Genomic DNA, 21,471 nt, shown 5'->3' on the forward strand with positions numbered 1-21,471 from the left:
TTTAAATCAACAATAACCTTTATCTTATATCTTTGCAACATGACAAAATAAAAACACTGCAGTAGGAGAAAAGCAGTTTTTTGGAAAGGGGGACCATATATGCAACATACAAGATCATTATAGTGAGTGGTCTTTACATTAAGACATGAAGGGGAACAAAGGCCATGTTACAGCACTGTAGGTAGGTCAAGTTGCATGCCAAATGGTACACCATTTCCTATGTAGTGCACTACCTTAGACCAGGGTCAAGTAGTTGGAGAGTTTGACAAAAGGAAGGTGAAGAAATTCACAAAAAGTGCAAGATGGTAGACAGAAAATGAAAAGGAAAGAGACATGGTGATTATTACTATTTTTTTTTTCAAGTAACAGATAGCTAAGGCACTTGCGAAACTAAAACATGCAAAACATACTTTGGTGTCCCGTTTTATTAAAGCTTCAATAAACTTAATGAATTGAATCAGAAGCGTTAAAAATACATTGAAAAAGGGCTCCTTTGCACTTGTGAACATAATGAAATAAATAGGAAACTAACTGTAGTGTAATTGTAAACCCCAATAATAATCCAATTCACTCAAACACAGTATGACCTGGACGTTCATCTTTCTTTATATTGGGTCTATGCTGACCCATAAAGTGCATCTTTGGACGAATGGGCAGGAAAAAAATACTGATTTGAATGAATTAATTATCCTCCAGTCCGGTTGAATTAAGGGTTGGACTGGTTTTGGTAGGTTTCTGGTTGTCCGGATTAGTGTCTGGAACTTAAAAAAAAAAATTAACAAAATAAAATCCGATAACTAAAAATTGTTTTGAATTTTAAAAAAAAGAAGTATTATTTAAAGCCATGTGATTTCTGCTCCCCAAAGGCCATTGCATTTGGAGACCGGCATTAACGAAAACAAAATATTCACACAATGCAAACCGAACTCTCCAGATTTTCTTTAGACAGTTAAAACTTAATTAACCACCATATCCCCCCCCCCCCCCCAACAACATTTAAACCAAAAACATTAACACTAGCACATTCCAGGTTGAATAGGAATGCCATGGCAATAATTGTAGCGACTGCTCCACTGCAATTCAATAACAAAATGGCAGCTGCAAAAACAACGATACATTTTCCGTTATCACTACTGTATGCTTTAGTGGTCTGACATGGTGACTTGAACACTTTCACAGACCTGTACCAAGCTGTGGTCATTAAGAGATACCTCATCTCTCTTGGCAGCGTCAAGTGGTGGCGCGCTTATTATTTGGGACAGGAGTCAGCGTACAGAGAAGGCAGCGTTTGAACATTTGAACAGTCGAGCAATACGCCGAGCGTTAACCAAGCATGCAAGAAAGGAATGCCCCGTGAACAACAATTCGTAATTGCGCTATCCATAACGCAGGGTGGGAAGCCGCGAGTAGAGCTAGGCACCTTATTGAATGATTAGCAATATAAGGACTAGGAGGGACAGATAGAAATAAAATGGGGAATAACAGTTTGTTGCTAAGGCACAGTTTAACCATGTGTTTGGCTCTATTGCCATCTTTCCTGTACTCCCCATCCTCTCCCTCCAACTAGTGTGATCTACAGAGCAGTGAAACCCATCTGGCCCATGTAAGGAGTGTGTCCATGTGATCTTTAGCATTATTTGTGTATATATTATTCAGCGGAGTGTGTGTTTGTGGCCTTTCCACCAGCAATTCTGCCTTGCTGTAGCCTCTTGGACTAGGCCACCGTTGCAGACACATCCTCCTTGGTGTCTCTGTAACAAATCAATCCGTTTTGCTGTGGTGGTGGTGGTTGTTGTTAAGCACTGTGTGGCCATTGCCATTCTGTACAAAGCCATTTTTCGTTTTCTCATGGTCTTCTTCCTCCTCGTCTGAATCAGTCTCTTCCCTGTCGCTCCTCTCATCTTCAACGATATCCTGATGGGAGAGAGAGTACATTTAAATGTATAATTTAGCAGACGCTCTTATCCAGAGCGACTTACAAATCAGTGAATTTAAGTTAAGGTCGAGGATCAGACTTTTCTGGACCCCGCTTCCCGGCAACTGGGGATCCCGGGGGTTCTGCACATGTGTGGGATTCTTTACTTTGCGCACACTCGGTTCTACTCGTGTGTGTCAAATTGAACTGCATTGTTGGTTAAGGTAAGGGCTTGTAAGTAAGTATTTCACGGTAAGGTCGGATGGCAAGGAATAAGTTAGTCCTAAATAATTCAAACACAAAAAGCACTGTATTTGGGACAAGTCATTCACTAAACCCTAAACCTCAACTAAATCTTGTAATGAATTATGTGGAAATTGAGCAAGTTGAGGTGACTAAACTGCTTGGAGTAACCCTGGATTGTAAACTGTCATGGTCAAAACATACAAAAGTAGCTAAGATGGGGAGAAGTCTGTCCATAATAAAAGTTCTGCCTTCTTAACAACACTATCAACAAGGCAGGTCCTACAGGCCATTGTTTTGCCGCACATGGACTACTGTTCAGTCGTGTGTTCAGGTGAAGATAAAGGTAAAGGTAAAGATGGATTTAGGAAAATTCCAATTGGCTCAGAACAGAGCAGTACGGCTGACATTTAAAATGTACACGGAGAGCAAACAATAATATGCATGTCAATCTCTCATAGCTCAAAATGATTGACTTCTTCATTAACTTGTTTTTGTAAAAAGTGTTGATAAGCTGAATGTACCGAGCTGTTTGTTTAAACTACTAGCACACAGCTCGGACACCCCATGCATACCCCACGAGACATGCCACCAGAGGTCTCTTCACAACACCCAGTTCCAGAACAGACTATAGGAAGTGCACAGTACTACATGGAATTCTATTCCACATCAGGTAACTGATGTAAGCAGTAGAATCAGATTTAAAAAACATAAAAATACATCTTGGAACAGCGGGGACTATGAAGAGAGAGACACAGGTACAGACACATTGTAATATTGTTGCATGGTGGTATTATACATTGTAGATATGTAGTGTTGTAATAAACGTTATAGGATGTACTGTTTTATATTTTGTTTTATGTACGATGTAAGTGTCTTAATGTGTTTGCACCCCAGGAAGAGTAACTGCTGCCCTGGGGATCCCAAATAAATACACAACCGTGTGCTTATTCCACATGAATTATACTGTAATTTTAAAGAAGGATTAGGGAGGGGTCCTATACACAGACAGAGAATGCAACATAATTGGACATTTTTAAAAACTCGCAGGGCTGAGCTTGCTTTATGTGCATAGTCTAGTCCTAATTAAAAAATATACTCAGACTGTCAGCTATTGTGATTAATTCAAGTTAATCATTTTGTATTTAAAAAGTGTAGGTAGCCTATATAAATATATAAACCAAATTTCATCCCATTCACACAAACAAATGGCCTATAAATACACAACGTTAATGCTTCGTTTAACCTGCCCAGAGGGACAGGGTGCATAGTAGGCTAGACTATGCAGATGCTGTTGTTAGTAGCCTACAGTTGATCAGACAGAATAATCTTATTGTTGTTTCCATGCAATACAGCATGCCAGGTTGCTGATGTTTAGGTGTATAGGCTGCTACCAGGGCTCTAAATTAAACATTTTCATTGGTAACACTGGTTCTCCCAACATTACAAAGTTGGGAGCACCAGAATTTTTTTTTTTTTTTTTTAAGAGCGACTGCCCCTAAAAAACAACTAATCCCTTTGAAAACGGCCTATGGCTTCGATATGAGTCAAAATTTAATCTGGTGTCAAAATTTACTACAAAGTGTAAATAGGATCATTTTGGCCATAAAGTCTCGTCCAAAACAGAGTTTGGAACCTCAGTGCATCACAACAAGTAAATTAAGGTTGAGTTTGGATTACAATTATGTCAACAAATCATACCCCCCCCCCCCTCCCCCTTATGCCAAGCTCTACGTGCAAATCGCCCCAAAGCCCACTTTTCTTCCCTTCATTGAATAGGACGCCGTGGTTTCAACACCCCCAACGCATTCAAAGGATCAAGGCCATGAAACTGAAAAAACCTTTACAGATTGACCATGCAATGTATACTTCCAGCAGGATGCACAGCCAACAACTATGGTTTGCATACCCTGCCGAAGGACCCGATCATGCGGAATAGGTGGTTAGAGTTTGTTGGTCCCCAATGGTGGGGAGTATACCAATAGCTAGACCATAGACTGCTGGTTATGCATATTTTTTATAATCATTATCTCGATCGCTAGCATAGCTGACTTTAGCTAGCTAACTTACCAACTAGTTAGCAAGCTAGCCTACCTCAATACAACTTGGATTTGGCTTGGAAACACGATAACATTTAAAAAGGTGGCAAATAATGAGTAGAAAAACCTTATTGTGATTTTGCCAGGTTGACTTTAGATGCAGTAACTCTTTCGCTAACATTAGCTAGTAACAGTAATGGCATCGCTAAAGTAAAATTGATGACATAAGGCAAAGATGTTTCCTACTAATTATTTGCATACTTTAGCAATGTCATCATATTTCCATGCCACTATAACGTGTAATTTAGACAAAACATTCACATTAGCCTCCGAGATGAGTTGCAACCCATGTCTAGGGCATAAATAAATATTGGATGCAGCTACGATGTTACTAGCTAACATATCTGACTACAACAGTGTACTAACTATCCGCAACAAACCAACCCAGGACCATCGCAAAACACGTCACAGTTGGTTGCATCGTCGGCGTCACCGGCCTGAATTTTCCAAACAAGATTACGTTATTTCTCAAGCTGTGTTTATAGTTGAGGGATGATGACAAATCATTGACCCTGATTTTCTGTTAGATAGAGTGCAGTTGGGTGCTAGACTGATCCCCTGGTCATGAACGGATGCCAGGACCTACCAGAAAGGCGCAAAGGTGGGTATCATAACATGTCCAGCAATGTGATTACAATGGTTTAACAACCTCGAAAAATCATTCCATTCACTGTTCACTTGCTATTTTCACAGCTTGTCAGGCAAGATCTCAGAATAAAAAGTGTAATGCGACAAAGTACCCTTGTGACACCTCTGTCGCCAGTCTCCCTTGACTCTTATGAAAAGGACACGCCATCATGAGGCCTCTAATAGTGACCCGAGTTACTGCCCTATGGGTCAGATATTTTGACCTGGCTGGGCTAGAAACAATCAGTTTTCGCTGTAGTAATGGTGCAGCCACGACTATTGAATCTTTATACTCTTGTTTCTCTAGGGCACTCAGAATCAACAGTACTAAGCGAAGCCTTATCACAATAATTATTATCTGGGAGATTTCTTTCTTCGTCGCACAGTGGTCCCAAAATAAAACTTGTGGTCGCACAGCAAAATATTTGGCCACACTTTAGAGACACTCGCAAGACATTTACGTAAGAGTTGTTGCTTGTGTTTGTTGGGAGTGATGCGTTATCACGCTTGCTAAATAAATACAGAAGGAAAGTGTAGAACGCGCCTTGAGCATTGTGCCTGGTCCGTGCAACTTGCGATTTCCGCAAATCTGATTGGTCAAAACACGCAAAGAGCCTGCAGCAGCACTCCGATGTGAAGGACAGAGAAATTGTGCACGAGTTGACAAAAAATTAAACACTTTGCATTGATATTTTAAACTAAATCAAGTTCCGTGGCAAATGCCACCCCGCAACTTGTTTTCGGGCGGCTCTGGATAGGAGTGGAACAAAAAGGTAGGTGCTCGTGCATTGATAAGCACACCAAAGACGGCATTAACGATGAGTAAAATAAAGACGGCCCTTCAACAAGCCTATTTCACACCAGATAGCCTGCTGAATTTGCAAGATACATTTCATTTCGATTTCAGCACAAAGGAAAGTGTCACACTGACTCGCCAATGGATTGATGTGTCAGCATTATCTCAATGAAGAGTTTTGCCTTCGACTAGACATGTGCGACATGCCTGCTAGTAAAAAGTAAGTAAAGGCAAGATGCAAAAAAAAAAAAAAAATTAACGAGAAGCAACGAAATAGCAAAAATAGAACAGATCTACCGCTTCTTAGACTTGCTTTCAATGAGAAACACAGATCTATAAACACACATTATTATGTGAATTTGGTCGGGTCACCCAAAAAGCTACATATTGCAGCTTTAAGTCTTACACAAGTTTAACTGTGCGTGAAGTTTCAAATGGACTCTGTCATTCCTAAATGTGATAGGTATTTTAACCCCCAAAATAAAAAAATAAAAATTGGCTAATAAAATATTTAATCAGTCATCCTCAAATATAGGGGATGATGACGCAATCTTTCAGAGAGTTAGCCTGCCCGGGAGTAGGTTCGTTCTGAAGGATTTGTTTCCATAGAAATGTATCTGGTACCATTTATCCCGAGTCAAACTCAGAATTTACCAAAGTTACCAAGCTAACTCCTCAAACCACGTACGTAGTATGGGGCTCTGGACTAGACTCAATCCGTATCCAGGAAACCACCCTATTTGTATTTATTATGGATCCAGCAGCTTCTCTTCCTTGGGTCCAGCAAAATTAAAGCAGTTCATACAATTTTAAAAACAGAATACATTCACAGATTTCACAACACACTGTGTGCCCTCAAGGCCCGAATCCACCACCATATACAGTGGGGAGAACAAGTACTTGAAAACCTGCAAAATCAGCAGTGTTTCCTACTTACAAAGCCTTTAGAGGTCTTGTAATGTTTATCATAGGTACACTTCAACTGTGAGAGACGGAATCTAAAACAAAAATCCAGAAAAATCACATTGTATGATTTTTAAGTAATTAATTTGCATTTTATTGCATGACATAAGTATTTGATACATCAGAAAAGCAGAACTTTATATTTGGTACAGAAACCTTTGTTTGCAATTACAGAGATCATACGTTTCCTGTAGTTCTTGACCAGGTTTGCACACACTGCAGCAGGGATTTTGGCCCACTCCTCCATACAGACCTTCTCAAGATCCTTCAGGTTTCCTGGCTGTCACTGGGCAATACGGACTATCAGTTCCCTCCAAAGATTTCTATTGGGTTCAGGTCTGGAGACTGGCTAGGCCACTCAAGGACCTTGAGATGCTTCTTACAGAGCCACTCCTTAGTTGCCCTGGCTGTGTGTTTCGGGTCGTTGTCATGCTGAAAGACCCAGCCACGACCAATCTTCAATGCTCTTAAATTCGGGAAGGAGGTTGTTGGCTAAGATCTCGCGATACATGGCCCCATCCATCCTCCCCTCAATATGGCGCAGTCGTCCTGTCCCCTTTGCAGAAAAGCATCCCCAAAGAATGATGTTTCCACCTCCATGTTTCACGGTTGGGATGGTGTTCTTGGGGTTGTACTCATCCTCCTTCCTCCAAACACAGCGAGTGGAGTTGAGACAAAAATAGAGCTTCTTGGTCTAATCAGACCACATGACATTCTCCCATTCCTCCTCTGGATCATCCAGATGGTCATTGGCAAACTTCAGACGGGCCTGGACATGCGCTGGCTTGAGCAGGGGGACCTTGCGTGCGCTGCAGGATTTTAATCTATGACGGCGTAGTGTGTTACTAATGGTTTTATTTGAGACTGTGGTCCCAGCTCTCTTCAGGTCATTGACCAGGTCCTGCCATGTAGTTCTGGGCTGATCCCTCACCTTCCTCATGATCATTGATGCCCCACGAGGTGAGATCTTGCATGGAGCCCCAGACCGAGGGTGATTGACCGTCATCTTGAACTTCTTCCATTTTCTAATAATTGCGCCAACAGTTGTTGCCTTCTCACCAAGCTGCTTGCCTATTGTCCTGTAGCCCATCCCAGCCTTGTGCAGGTCTGCAATTTAACCCTGATGTCCTTACAACAGCTCTCTGGTCTTGGCCATTGTGGAGAGGTTGGAGTCTGTTTGATTGAGTGTGTGGACAGGTGTCTTTTATACAGGTAACGAGTTCAAACAGGTGCAGTTAATACAGGTAATGAGTGGAGAACAGGTGTGCTTCTTAAAGAAAAACTAGCAGGTCTGTGAGAGACGGAATTCTTACTGGTTGGTAGGTGATCAAATACTTGTCATGCAATAAAATGCAAATTAATTACTTAAAAATCAGACAACGTGATTTTCTGGATTTTTGTTTTAGATTCCGTCTCTCACAGTTGAAGTGTACCTGTGATAAAAATGACAGACCTCTACATGCTTTGTAAGTAGGAAAACCTGCAAAATCGGCAGTGTATCAAATACTTGTTCTCCCCACTGTATCTACAGTACTAAATCCATCTAAATCCATGTGTATGTATGCCAATGTTTCTGTTGCTTCATAGTCCCCGCTGTTCCATAAGGTGTTTTTAAGATCTAATTTTACTGCTTGCCTCAGTTACTTGAATTGGAATAGAGTTCCATGTAGTCATGGCTCTATGGGGACTGTGAAGAGACCTTGAGGCATGTCTTGTGGGGTATGCATGGGTGTCCAAGCTGTGTGCCAGTAGTTTAGACAGACAGCTCAGTGCATTCAACATGTCAATACCTCTCATTAATACAAGTAGTGATGAAGTCAATCCCTCCTCCACTTTGAGCCAGGAGAGATTGACATGCATATTATTAATATTAGCTCCCTGTGTACATCCAAGGGCCAGCTGTGCTGCGCTGTTCTGAGCCAATTGCAATTTTCTTAAGTCCTTTTTTGTGGCACCTGACCACACGACTGAACAGTCAAGGTGTGACAAAACAAGGCAGGTCCTACAGGCCCTAGTTGATAGTGTTGTTAAGGCTGCAGAGCATCACTTTATTATAGACAGACTTCTCCCCATCTTAGCTATTACTGCATCAATATGTTTTGACCATGACAGTTTACAATCCAGGGTTACTCCAAGCAGTTTAGTCATCTCAACTTGCTCAATTTCCACATGATTTATTACAAGATTTAGGGTTTAGTGAGTGTTTAGGCTTGTGAATACGTACGTTTCCAGGCAGAAACTTGATGGCCATGCGCAGGATGAGGACAGCCCAGAAGATGTGCAGACACTGCAGCACTAATAACAGCCCATTGAAGAAGTAGAACCCAAAGAAAGGGGGATAGATGGTCAATGGGTACACCCACGTAGTATGTAGGATCCTGGGGGAAGAAAGACAGATCCAGTCAATAGAGATCTGCATGGGCAAGTCAAAAGCATTTTGGCAAAGACTTAAGTAAATCACTAGAATGCATTGCATCCTGTACAATTGATCATTGAAAAATGCCAGAAAATAATACTTTACACTAAAGTTATGGGTGCTTTAGACATACGGAGGCAGTTTCCCCAGACAGATTCAGCCTACTGCTGGACTACAAAGTATGCGCAACGGAAAAGCTCAGTTGAAAATGCTTTTAAATCCAGGTTTAGGCATAATGCATGTCCGGGAAACCCTCTCCTTGGATGCAGAGAAGTGTCATCCAAGATCTGAGCATCTTACCAGAAAGGGAGTATGACGAGGCGGGTAAGGATGAACACAGCTGCAAACAGAATGAAGATGTAGTTGCAGGTCTTTCTCCATTCTGCATAGTTGAACATCTTTGCTGACTAAAAGGAACAACAGAAGGGGGGGGGTGAGTTAAGTATTCAGTTGCCGTTTCCTATATTCTCCTCTGGATGGCAGGCTCAACACTATGACCAGTTCTGTGAGAGTAGACATTATGTAAGCACCATTTATGACTATAATACAAGTGTAATGGCCTTGACTGGCCATATAGTGATAACATTCCTCTATACTTATTATGGAATGGATATCGTTTCTTTAGGTTTGTAATGTTGACATTGTATTGTAGGTCTAATAAGATTGGGTATTTGGGGGGGGGGGGCTGTACCTCCAGTAGGTAGTCTGAGGCATCGTGCACCAGCATGATCAAAGTCCCGGCACGGATGTAGTTGACCAACCACGAAAAGCTGATCAGCAGAATAGTGGCCACATGGTGAACAATCTGCTCCTTAAAATCCTGAAAGAGAGAGAGGGGGAGTTTGTCAGTTACGCAAATGTTGTGTTTACTTTGTGCACTGAACATCAGCTTGAGTCAGTCAATAACAGGGGGGGGGGGGGGTAGTTGTTCACTTTAAAATCTTGCTGAAATGTGTTCTAGTTCTGATGGATATGGCATCAGGGACATGACATTCCTCACTCGCATCTTTGATTATCAAGTTTATTTTGGATGCGTTGTTCTGAACTACAGTTATTTTAAATTAGAGCTTTAACACCGCTGAATATTGGCAAAACGTTCATAGCTTGAAATGTCTGCAGGGACACCTCTAAGCTACTGTTACAGACGCCTGGTTTCACCACTTAATGATTAATGACGGCGTAAGAGTATGTGCATACCGATTCATCCAGTACTCACAAATGAGCGACAGATGTCAGGTTCATTGACCCAGGTTTATTCGATAAAAACTGTCGCAAAAAAAAAAAAACACAACGTTGCGACATGTATAATGGAAACGCCATCTATTGGAGAAATGTTCTAAAGATCGACAAAATGTTACTGTTCAACGGGTGGATTACTGTTTGGTCTAACTTTCTTTGTGACAAATTATGGAAACTGTGTTTTTCAAATAAATGAGGATTGCCGAATACCTTAAGGTGGGCCAAGTGACATCTATAAAGCTCCACTCCACATTTAATTCTAAATGCCTACTGTTGTCAACAACAACAAAAATTCCAACTACAAAACTCAAGTCAGGACAAGGATTTTCTTTGACTTTCAAGAATGCCTTGTATCTTGCCTTGTATCTTGTACCTTTCTTTTCTAGTTGGCTGGAAGCAAGTTCCACCAGCCAATTATTTCAGATCTAAAAAGGAGTGCAAGTTTCACCATGGCACGGACCGTGTTGGTATGTTGGCACATGATAATTATTTGAATATGGCAAATTGCATTCTGACAATGCTAGCTTTTGCGGGCTACCTGAGACATGAAACAGTTGGGGGAAGGGCATACAGACTGTCGCCAATTTATTAAAGTGCAATTTGCCTAAATTGAAAATGGAAACTCTTAAACCACTTACTTCTAATTCAACCATTTTTTTGGGGGGGGTGGGGTTGTGACATCATGACATCCAGCTGTATTATTGACACAAGAGACGGTTCAATGGAAACGCACCGTAGCAGCCAATTGTAGAATGTATTTTCGATGAAACCTTTTCAAATGTCGACAAAAACAAAAAAATCCCTGGACAACTTACTGGAAACATAGCTAATGCGTGCATGTATCCATGTGTACTTTTCCTACTTACAACTGAACTAAAGCGTCACCCTAGCCATAAGCTTGAGACGGGCACGAAAACTTAAAAAGTCCAATTTGGAGTTCCACAGCAATTATAGCTAACGTAACGACACAAATGTTCTGCCAACCAAGTCTCTAAAACCATTGTTTTTGGATCAGCCCTATTCATTCCTTGTGTCTGTCAAATCAACCGACAAACAGGACTGGATTTCAGTCTTGTCTGCTGACTGTTTGAAGAGTTGCCACTTTCCATTTGGGCTCACCAGCTGGAAAATAAATACGGCTGGAGAACATGGTCAATCAGTCTCCACTGTGATACCTTTCCACAATATGCCGGTCACACATTAACCCACAAATGCCCGAAACCAGCATCTCAAAACTCGGTCCTCGGGAGACTCAAATAGATTTCCCCCCCCCCCTAACACTACATAGACGATTCAAAGCTTAATGACTAGTTGATTATTTGAATCAGCTGTGTAGTGCTAGGGGCAAAAAAAAAAAACGTGGTTTCTCAAACTCTGTGCACATTAACACCCCTCCCTGCCTGAGACATGCACACAACAGGGAAGAGAAATCGCTTTCAACTGAAACTACAATAATTTTTGTGGTGAACCAAAGGTCATAGAATTTAGTTGTCATACCCAAACTGACATCTGCCGAGATGTGGTTAGCTCTGTCGCTTATCTCTCTCTCTCTGGCCTCCTCACAAAGATAAGGTCTATCCAGTTGCCATTCTAATGATACGCATGTAAAATTGTCATTGTTTCTGAATTTGGCTCCACTTACTTTACGCTTGACATCCGTTGCCACACTGAAGAGCAGCGATATGTAGAATCCCAGCTCGATCATGTAGTACCAGTACTGAGAAGGCAGCAGTGGCTGTAAGAGGGAAGAACAAACATTTGATTGATTTAAAAAAAAAAAACTCTATTTAGCAGATACTTCTATCCAAAGCAACTTAAAGTAGTGCATGCAAACATTTGTGACATTTATAAAAAAAGGTGTCTAGAAATGCCAAGCTGTAATCATGTACTGGAAATCTTCGTGTTTGGGATTGTCCCGAAATGTGTCAGACACGGACTTTGTAAAGGTTTGTAGACCAACTAAACATTTAAAACTAACTGCGATTTAGAGACCAACAGTCTTACAGTGTACATACCAGCGTGGGGAAGCCATTCCACATCTCCTCCATGTCATAGAACCATGGCTTCTGGGGAGAGATTCACATAGGTGAGGATTTCAGTCTCAAACCAAAACACAAGCACAAAATGGCATACGCCAGAGCCAAAAGGTACAAAAACAGAGGCAAAGAATTGCTAGAGAAAATATATACCGACGGTAAATCACGGTACTCACATCAATTAGGGCACCCAGGCCAGCAATGAAAGCAAGAAGGTAAAAGGTAAATCTCCAACTGTAAGAGAACGCACAGAAACCCCATATGAACAGAACACAATCTCACAGCTTACAACAATGTCACATATACACACACACACACAGCGGAGACACAATACAAACGAGGGCTTCTACAAAGACAAAGTAAAGCATAAGCTACAGCCACCTGTAAACTATAGGTGGTTGTAGTTTGAGCAGGTGAATATGAAAATAACAGGCAGATCACAAGAATCTTTTACAGAAGGCACACGACACCCAACATGTTGCACAGTAGAAATATGCCCACGTCGGAAATAAAGGGTTGTTTTGACATTCATTAATTACGTGTCGGCAGGTGCAAGTTCCATTCAACCATGTTCACCTGCTACTATCTTCTGTTGCTAACAGCTCTGCTACTATTCATTTCAGTACGCAGTACTCTACTTTCTTTGCTTTAAGACAACTTATTTCAACCATATTCAATACAGAAATGAGTGTAGCCTACATCTCGGATTGTAAAAGCACAGAAATAACTATTGTGGGTTTCCACTTGGCTGCTGTGGGTACCTGGCTTCCCGGAACTTCTTGATCTGGCTGGGCCGTTCCTGGTTCCTCCGCCGCCGGAACCACCTCTGGACCTGCCGCACCGAGCAACCTGACTGCTTAGTTAACTCCTCCACTGAACTCTGACAGAGAGAGACAGGGGTTATAGGGCAATATAGCGCTAATGTATCTTTAATTGTACTACTGTAAAATGTGTTGCAATTTTAAATAATGGTTGATTTAATGTAGCAATTGGGCAGGGATTTGACTTAGGAGTTGTGTGAACTACTGAACTGAGCGGTCACTTGGATTTGGTCAATGGAATTGTATGGTAGTTTCCTACATGGATGATTAGGAAGGAGTTGACGTTAAACAACGTTATGTAGCATTATAGCAATACTGTCCAATTACCTGTGAGGGGAACTTCGATGCACTGCAGAAATAAAATTCCAGTATGGTGTTGGGAGCAGCTCTGACACGAGGTTTCTCCCTCACTCTAAGTAAAGAGGCGAGTTTAACGGCCACGGTCCTGGATAGTCATAGAGGAGGCAAAGGAGGAGAGGAAATTGTGGTTAGGGACTGTAAATCAGGTCTGGTTGTTGTTGTTGCAGTGAACACAAGTCAACAAGGCTAGATGAACAAGCAAATGAGATTTGAGCAATACAGGTTAAAAAACAACAACAGCAAGCTAATGAAACATAGCGAGGCCACTGCAATGTGAAGAGAGGGAGGTATTGGTCTTGTCCTCAACATTTCGGGACGCACATATCGTCTTGGGCCTGGAGTACTGACCTCTCAAATATCTGTCGGATAATCAGGAAGCATACTGCAATAGGGAAGATGACCCAGAGATCACTTCCTTTAGCAAAGACTAGGCCATCCCGGTCCTTGAGGTCGGCCCAACCCAGGCCCGCAGGGAACCACAGCCGGTCCTGCCAGACCCAGTCACTGAGCCAGGTCAACATTCTGAGAAAAAAGAAAAGGAAAAGAGAGGTAAAAATGTAAGAAACATTCAGACAAATGGGGTGAAGGCCAAAGCCTTGTACAGTCTGGCAGGACATTTCTTTGGTAGATCCCATACCAAAATGAAAATGTCAAATTATTCAATGAAAGAAACGCTGCCGCAAATATTTGTAGGGAAAGTATTGTTGCGTTTGAGGTTGCACTATGTAGATATCGCTCTGCCATTTACTGGTTGCTAAAATTCTAATACTTCGCCTCATTTCAGTTTATGTGACACAATAAGGTAGTATAGAGAATGATAGTACCACTGTGAAATATATTTTCCATAACCAAAAGTATTGTTGTTTCAGCTGTTTGAAGCTGGTGTACAAGACTGAAAGTAAAGACACAAAAACAAAACTTAAGAACCGAAACTATAGAAGTAGCTCACATAGATCTACAGCGTCTTAGACTTGCTTTCAAGTAGAATGATTTCACATCTCAATATGAACTTGGCCGGAATGGCGAAAAAAATGACATATTGCTACTTTAAATTGCGGAGGTTAAATATCATTAGACAATAGGTCAAAGAGGACTACTATTTGCATCCATAATTTGTATGTGACTATTTGTGAAGCGATTATTATGCCATGTTGATCTTGGTGTGCAGGTGCGTCCATCCAGATTTACATAGACATGAAGACATGAGCATCATCACATCCAACAATGCAATGGCCTGGTGTGTAAGAACTTCGAACACAAAGAAGAATATATAGATGCTTCAAACACCTACTGCAGGACTTCCTGACATTCCCCAGATGAATCCATTAGCTAGCTGAATTACAAGCTTTGACAGTGCAGAGCAGCTCTTGTGGCAGAGATGCAGGCATTGATACTAGTTGAGTGGGCAACATGCAGTGTAGGCTTAATTACAACACAGGCAATGAGATCTGCTGTGAAAGGCTCTCAGAGCCACTATGACATCACTGCTACTCATTACTGGCAGGTTTTGAATGTGTTTTCTTTAGTCACCTGTGGACGCTAGTTTTGTTAGAGACGGCATGTGAACAAGAAGGCCGGATTTTCAATTTACTGAGGCACCTTTATATTTTTCACTTTTGACTATTGGATATTCTTATAGGCACTATAGTATTGCCAGCCTAATCTCAGAAGTGACAATTTCCCGAGTTAATATTGCCTGCTAACATGCATTTATTTTAACTAAATATGCAGGTTTAAAAAAAAAAAAAAAAAAATAGACTTGTGTATTGATTTTAATAAAGACATTGATGTTAATGGTTAGGTACATTGGTGCAACGATTGTGCAATTTTTCACAAATGCGCTTTTGTTAAATCATCACCCGTTTGGCGAAGTAGGCTGTGATTAACAGGCACCACATTGATTATATGCAACGCAAGACAAGCTTGTTAAACTAGTAATATCAAACACCTGTAGTTAACTAGTGATTATGTGAAGACTGATTGTTTTTTTACAAGTTTAATGCTAGCTAGCAACTTATCTTGCCTCCTTGCTGCACTCGCGTAACAGGTGGTCAGCCTGCCACGTAGTCTCCCCGTGGATTGCAATGTAAATCGGCCATAATCGGCATTAAAAAAAATGCAGATTACCGATTGTTTTGAATAATTAAAATCGGTCAACCCCTATTTAGGAGTACACCACATCAGTCACTGGCTGTGTATCGACGACGTCGTCCCCACAGTGACCTTGAATACATACCTAGGGATGCACGATATATGAGTGAGAATATCAGAATCGGCCGATATTAGCCAAAAATGACAACATCAGGCATTGGCCCGATGTCTAGTTTAACGTCGATGTGCAAAACAGATGTCAAAGCTGACGTGCATACCTATATAACACAGCTAGATGACGTAATGACGCCACACAAAATACTGCGCTACACGTGCAACACAGCATTCCTAACCTAGCCCACAGGAGTCGCTGGTGCGCGATGAGACAAGGACATCCCTACCGGCCAACTCCTCCCTAACCCGGGCGACGCTAGGCCAATTGTGCGTCGCTCCATGGACCTCCCGGTCACGGCAGGCTGCGACAGAGCCTGGACTCGAACCCAGAGTCTCTGGTGGCACAGCTAGCACTGAGATGCAGTGCCTTTGACCACTGCGCCACCCGGGAGGCCGGAACAGCACTTTTTACATGATGGAGAGCCTGCTGGAACAAAAATTAGTTATTGAAAACATGAACACAACTGACTCGAGAAATAAACTTATCAACTGCGTCTGCAGCAGACGTGCTACCCTCTATCATGGCATTGAAACGCCTGCTCAACAAAACTGGAGATACACCGTGGGGTTAAAACTTGCAAAAGTACTCTACTAGAGGCCGTGAACAAGCAATTTGGTGGCATTCTCTCTGAGCCTCTTTACTGTGTTGCCACCATGCTCAAATGCTAGGTACAAGGACCGCTACTTTGATGCAGACAACAAACAGGGTTTACGTGAAATGTTAGCCAGAGCTGGACAAGATAAAACAGACACCGCGATAGTGCGCACCGAAGAAGAGGACCCACGACAAGAGGTCACGGACGGACAGGGCTGAAACTTCACTGATGAAATCCTGGTTGAGAATGAAATGACTGAACAAATGAACAACGAAACAGCAAGTAAGTGAAAGAAATAGGTTGTGTAATGGGGACATGCACTACTGTTCAAAAGTGTGGGGGTCACTTAGAAATGTCCTCGTTTTTTAAAACAAAAGCAAATTTTTTGTCCATCAAATTGATCAGAAATACAGTGTAGACTTGCTGTTAATGTTGTAAATTACTATTGTAGCTGGAAACAGCAGATTTTTTATGAAAAATCAGAGGCCCATTATCAGCAACCATTACTTCTGTGTTCGAATGACACGTTAGGTTAGCAAATTCAAGTTTATTATTTTAAAAGGCTATTTGATCATTAGAAACTCCTTTTGCAATTATGTTAGCACAGTTGAAAACTGTTGTTCTGATTAAAGAAGCAATAAAACTGGCCTTCTACAAACTAGTTGAGGCTCTGACTTAGAATACATGGACAACTACAAATACCTAGGTGTCTGGTTAGATGGTAAACTCTCCTTCCAGACTCACATTAAGCATCTCCAATACAAAATTAAATCTAGAATCGGCTTCCTATATCGCAACAAAGCATCCTTCACTCATGCTGCCAAACATACCCTCGTAAAACTGACCATCCTACCGATCCTTGACTTCGGTGATGTCATCTATAAAAGCCTCCAACAATCTACGAAACAAACTGGGTGCAGTCTATCACAGTGCCATCCGTTTTGTCACCAAAGCCCCATACACTACCCACCATTGCGACCTGTACGCTCTCGTTGGTTGGCCCTCGCTTCATACTCGTCACCAAACCCACTGGCTCCAGGTCATCTACAAGTCTCTGCTAGGTAAATCCCCGCCTTATCTCAGCTTTCCTTCCAGTTCTCTGCTGCCAATGACTGGAACGAACTGCAAAAATCTCTGAAGCTGGAGACTCATATCTCCCTCACTAGCTTTAAGTACCAGCTGTCAGAGCAGCTCACCGATCACTGCACCTGTACATAGATGGGCTGTTTACAGATGAGCTATCTACTTACCTCATTCCCATACTGTATTTATCTTGCTCCTTTGCACCCCAGTATCTCTACTTGTACATTCATCTTGTGCACATCTACCATTCCAGTGTTTAATTGCTGTATTTTAATTACTTCGCCACCATGGCATATTTATTGCCTTAACTCCCTTATCTTACTTCATTTGCACTCACTGTATATAGACTTTGTTAATTTGTTCTACTGTATTATTGACTGTATGTTTTGTTTATTCCATGTGTAACTCTGTTTTGTTGTATTGTGTCGAATTGCTATGCTTTCTTGGCCAGGTCGCAGTTGCAAATGAGAACTTGTTCTCAACTAGCCTACCTGGTTATATAGAGGTGAAATATAATGTAAAAAAATAAATAAATCTGGAGCATCAGCATTTGTGGGTTTGATTACAGGCTCAAAATGGCCAGAAGCAAAGCACTTTCTTCTGAAACTCATCAGTCTATTCTTGTTCTGAGAAATTAAGGCTATTCCATGCGAGAAATTGCCAAGAAACTGAAGATCTCGTACAGCACTGTGTACTACTCCCTTCCCAGAACAGCGCAAACTGGCCCTAACCAGAATAGAAAGAGGAGTGGGAGGCCCCAGTGCAGAACTGAGCAAGAGGACAAGTACATTAGAGGGTCTAGTTTGAGAAACAGACAGCTCACAAGTCCTGAACAGGCAGCTTCATTAAATAATACCCGCAAAACACCCGTCTCAACTTCAACAGTGAAGAGGCGACTCCAGGATGCTGGCCTTCCTGTTATATTCAGCGCTTGTGACAAATAAAATTTGAGTTGGATTTGAAGTTAGGCTAGCGTCAAGCAGTTTAACCAGGTAGCCTAGGAAAAAAATATTATTTTCACATATTATTGGTTATTTAACACGGTAAATCATAGGAATTAGTGGTTTGGGTCGAACGCCCCACAATCACATCCATCTCAACAAGATTTCGGTAAACTCTCTCTGGGGGTGTGGAACTTTTTACGTTTCATCATCAGTAATGTTAGGCTATTTACTCCGAAACCATGGAAGCTCAAACGAAGGACATCCAAAACATTCGTTCAGACGCCTTCTTGTTTCCAACCGGTGTTCTTGTGCGATTGTTCATGGTTTTGTTTCAAACCATGACCTTCATGTATTGCCGTATTCCTAAACCAACGTCATCACCGTGAGATCAGACAAGATCAACCCACACCTATTCGGGGAAACTTGAATTGATTGGAGTTTCGGTCGTCATCCTGAATAGTTGCGAAAACGATCAAATATGTGTGTTGCACAAGCCGATCCAGTTACACCAGATCTCTGATTTCACTTATTAATTTAGCCTACATCCGCTTAGCTCCGCTTGAGGATGGGTGAATATAGGAGCATCTTCCGTGACCACTAGCTATCCAAGGTTGAGTGAATCTGTAAATACTAAACAAGGCGAAGTGATAACATTGTCTGTTTTGAAATGTCAATTGTAAAACTGAAACAAAAACCGGTATCACATCTAATTAAATATAACGGTTGGCAAATTTACCTTCTGATCTTACACACAGGTAGGCCTGTTCACCGCACGGTGTGAAAAGGTGGAAACTCCTACCGTCCCTTGAATATTGAAGAGTTCTGTATGTCCCCTTGTAGAATAATCACTTCTGCTCTATACCGAAGACGCCACCTGAGAGAATCCAGTATGTTGATGAAAATGGGCTGCAGTCTGCTTTGAATATTATTATCCGGCCTCTCGATCTCCACCAATTCTCTGCATTTTCGAGGGAAATGTAATACTTCCCCTTATAGCACTTCCCCCGTCTGAAGGACTTACTTTTCGTTGGGATGAGGGCCCGCATATAACACAACCAGTAATTTTACTTTTCCGTTTGCTCAGAGCAATATGACAGATGTTTGCCGGGAATAGGCGTCTGTTATCCCGGTTTCTTAGTTGGCCAAAACGAATGGAAGTAGAAGATGGTAGAGTGGGCGGGATCAAACTGTTAAGTGACGTTTTACGCCGTGTGAAAAGGCTCGGGCGTGTTGGAACGAATGTGTATAAACCCTGTATAATCCTTGGATGACTGTTTTGAAGCTTCCCGCAGCCATCTTGGTACTCCTCCTTTGTAAACATTTTTATTTTGGAAGCTATTATAGAAATGCATTTATTAATGTCTACATTCGTTTTTCACATGTTCATTTTATTACATACATCTTAATGCACACCTTTACATTATATGTGAGCTAAACATAAAAAATAAAAATGAAGATTACATTTTTTTTTAAATCGTTTAAGGGCCAATCAGCAGTTGAAACAAGAACAAATTGCTTCCCTGCCACTGTTTAAGTAAAAAGCTGAGGGATGCAGCTGGAGAAATCTAATCATTCTGAAATTCATAGACAGAGCTATGGATGCAAGGTCTGACCACCCATGATGTTACTGTTACTGTTCCATTAATTCCTATAGAGAACAGGAATGAATGGAATTCTACAGTATTTCAATTAAATGTTTCAAGGTCATAATTACATGTATTTTAAGTATTTGCGTTGTAGTGGGGACAGTACATTTTTTATTGAACCTTTATTTTACTAAGCAAGTCAATTAAGAACAAATTCTTATTTACAATGACAGCCTGCCTACCAAGAGGCAAAAGGCCTCCTGCGGGGACGGGGGATGGGATTCAAAATAAAAATGTAGGACAAAACACACATCATGACAAGAGACACACCACAACACTACATAAAGAGAGACCCAAGACAGCACAACATGGCAGCAACACACGTCAACACGGAATAGTAGCAACACAACATGGCAGCAGCACAACATGGTAGAAGCATTAACATGGTACCAACATTGTTAGGCACAGACAACAGCACGAAGGGTAAAAAGGTAGAGACAATAATACATCAGAATATATCACATTAGTAATAATTTAAAAAAAGACTAAAGAAACATTTTTCATATTTTTTTTGCTAAGCTCACATAATATAATTTCGAAGTATGCATTAAGGTGTCTGTGATATAATAAATGTGGCAAAACGAATGTAGACGTTAATACATTCATTTCTGTAGCTTCCAAAATATGTTTTAGAATATTGGGGGAGTGCCAAGATGGAGGCACGCCAAGATGGAGGCACAACGGCTTCAACACAGTGCCCCCTATTAGTCATCTGTGGTTTAAGTTATTGGTTGGGATGCGTCTGCCAAGCCCTAGCTCAGTGAGTGATGGTGGCTGAAATAGTCCCAGTTCACTGAACTGTGTTAATGTTATCTGCAGATCTGCTGAGAGTCTATGGGGCTGACCTGAAAGAAATCACTATAGAACAAATTGTTGGGGTTAGAGCTAAAATTATTCAAATTTTTAAACAAAATTGTAGCCTATTATCTAGGCTGCATTAGGAGTGATAAAGTTAGTTAGATCCCCGTAGACCTACTATGTACAGGGTTTTAGCTTAGGATGGGTTATGGATAGGGGGAAAATGTTCAACTTTACTTGACTTTACTTCCTTATTTCTCAACTTGGAAGGCATCGGTATCTTATAAACTTGTTTTTTCCCAGTAGCAGGTGGAACTCCGATAACAAGGAAGTATACTAAATCCACTTTTTGTACTGACTGAGAAATGCTTCCTGCATGTGTAGATCTTGTTTGTGTTGTTTGGGTCACACTGTGTGACTAGCTGTCATCTTCTCCTACACGTGACATTGTTGCTTAGAAACGACTAGTTCCAGCAAAGATGTTGGGAAAGGCAAGATGTCTAGCAGCTAAGATGGTGAGGAACCTCCTCACACAGTGCAAAAAGTTGATTTCATATTTTATTTAATATTGTTTTTTTGGAGTTCCACCTGGAACTATAAACAAATGTTTATAAGACACCGGTG

At 41.3% G+C, this 21,471-nt stretch overlaps 1 protein-coding gene across 2 annotated transcripts; it reads right to left on the reverse strand.

Moving 5' to 3' along the window:
• cers2a (ceramide synthase 2a) lies at nucleotides 1-19,582 on the reverse strand. Of its 2 annotated transcripts, none has more exons than XM_064980611.1 (11): nucleotides 19,425-19,582; nucleotides 13,864-14,037; nucleotides 13,483-13,600; nucleotides 13,096-13,214; nucleotides 12,511-12,568; nucleotides 12,314-12,364; nucleotides 11,941-12,033; nucleotides 9,751-9,879; nucleotides 9,360-9,466; nucleotides 8,868-9,021; nucleotides 1-1,914 (listed from the first exon to the last, which is right to left on the reverse strand). In XM_064980611.1, the coding sequence occupies exons 2-11, from the start codon at nucleotides 14,034-14,036 to the stop codon at nucleotides 1,762-1,764; spliced, it is 1,155 nt and encodes a 384-aa protein (XP_064836683.1). In that variant the 5' UTR covers nucleotide 14,037; nucleotides 19,425-19,582; the 3' UTR covers nucleotides 1-1,761. The 2 variants fall into 2 exon arrangements, with proteins under 2 accessions (XP_064836683.1, XP_064836682.1); XM_064980610.1 differs by having other exon boundaries at nucleotides 19,140-19,582.
• Nucleotides 19,583-21,471: the final 1,889 nt, after the last annotated feature.

The sequence above is a fragment of the Oncorhynchus masou genome, chromosome 12, assembly GCF_036934945.1.
Source record: "Oncorhynchus masou masou isolate Uvic2021 chromosome 12, UVic_Omas_1.1, whole genome shotgun sequence".
Classification (NCBI taxonomy): Eukaryota; Metazoa; Chordata; class Actinopteri; order Salmoniformes; family Salmonidae; genus Oncorhynchus; species Oncorhynchus masou.

Bases quoted from the DNA above. Each gene is read 5' to 3' on its own strand.
- cers2a (XM_064980611.1), bottom strand. From the start codon at position 14,036: ATGTTGACCTGGCTCAGTGACTGGGTCTGGCAGGACCGGCTGTGGTTC. The intron at 9,022-9,359 runs GTAAGATGCTCA...TTCTTCCCCCAG, and splicing joins CTCGTCATACTCCCTTTCTG to GATCCTACATACTACGTGGG. The intron at 1,915-8,867 runs GTACGTATTCAC...CTCTCCCATCAG, and splicing joins TCAAGTTTCTGCCTGGAAAC to GATATCGTTGAAGATGAGAG.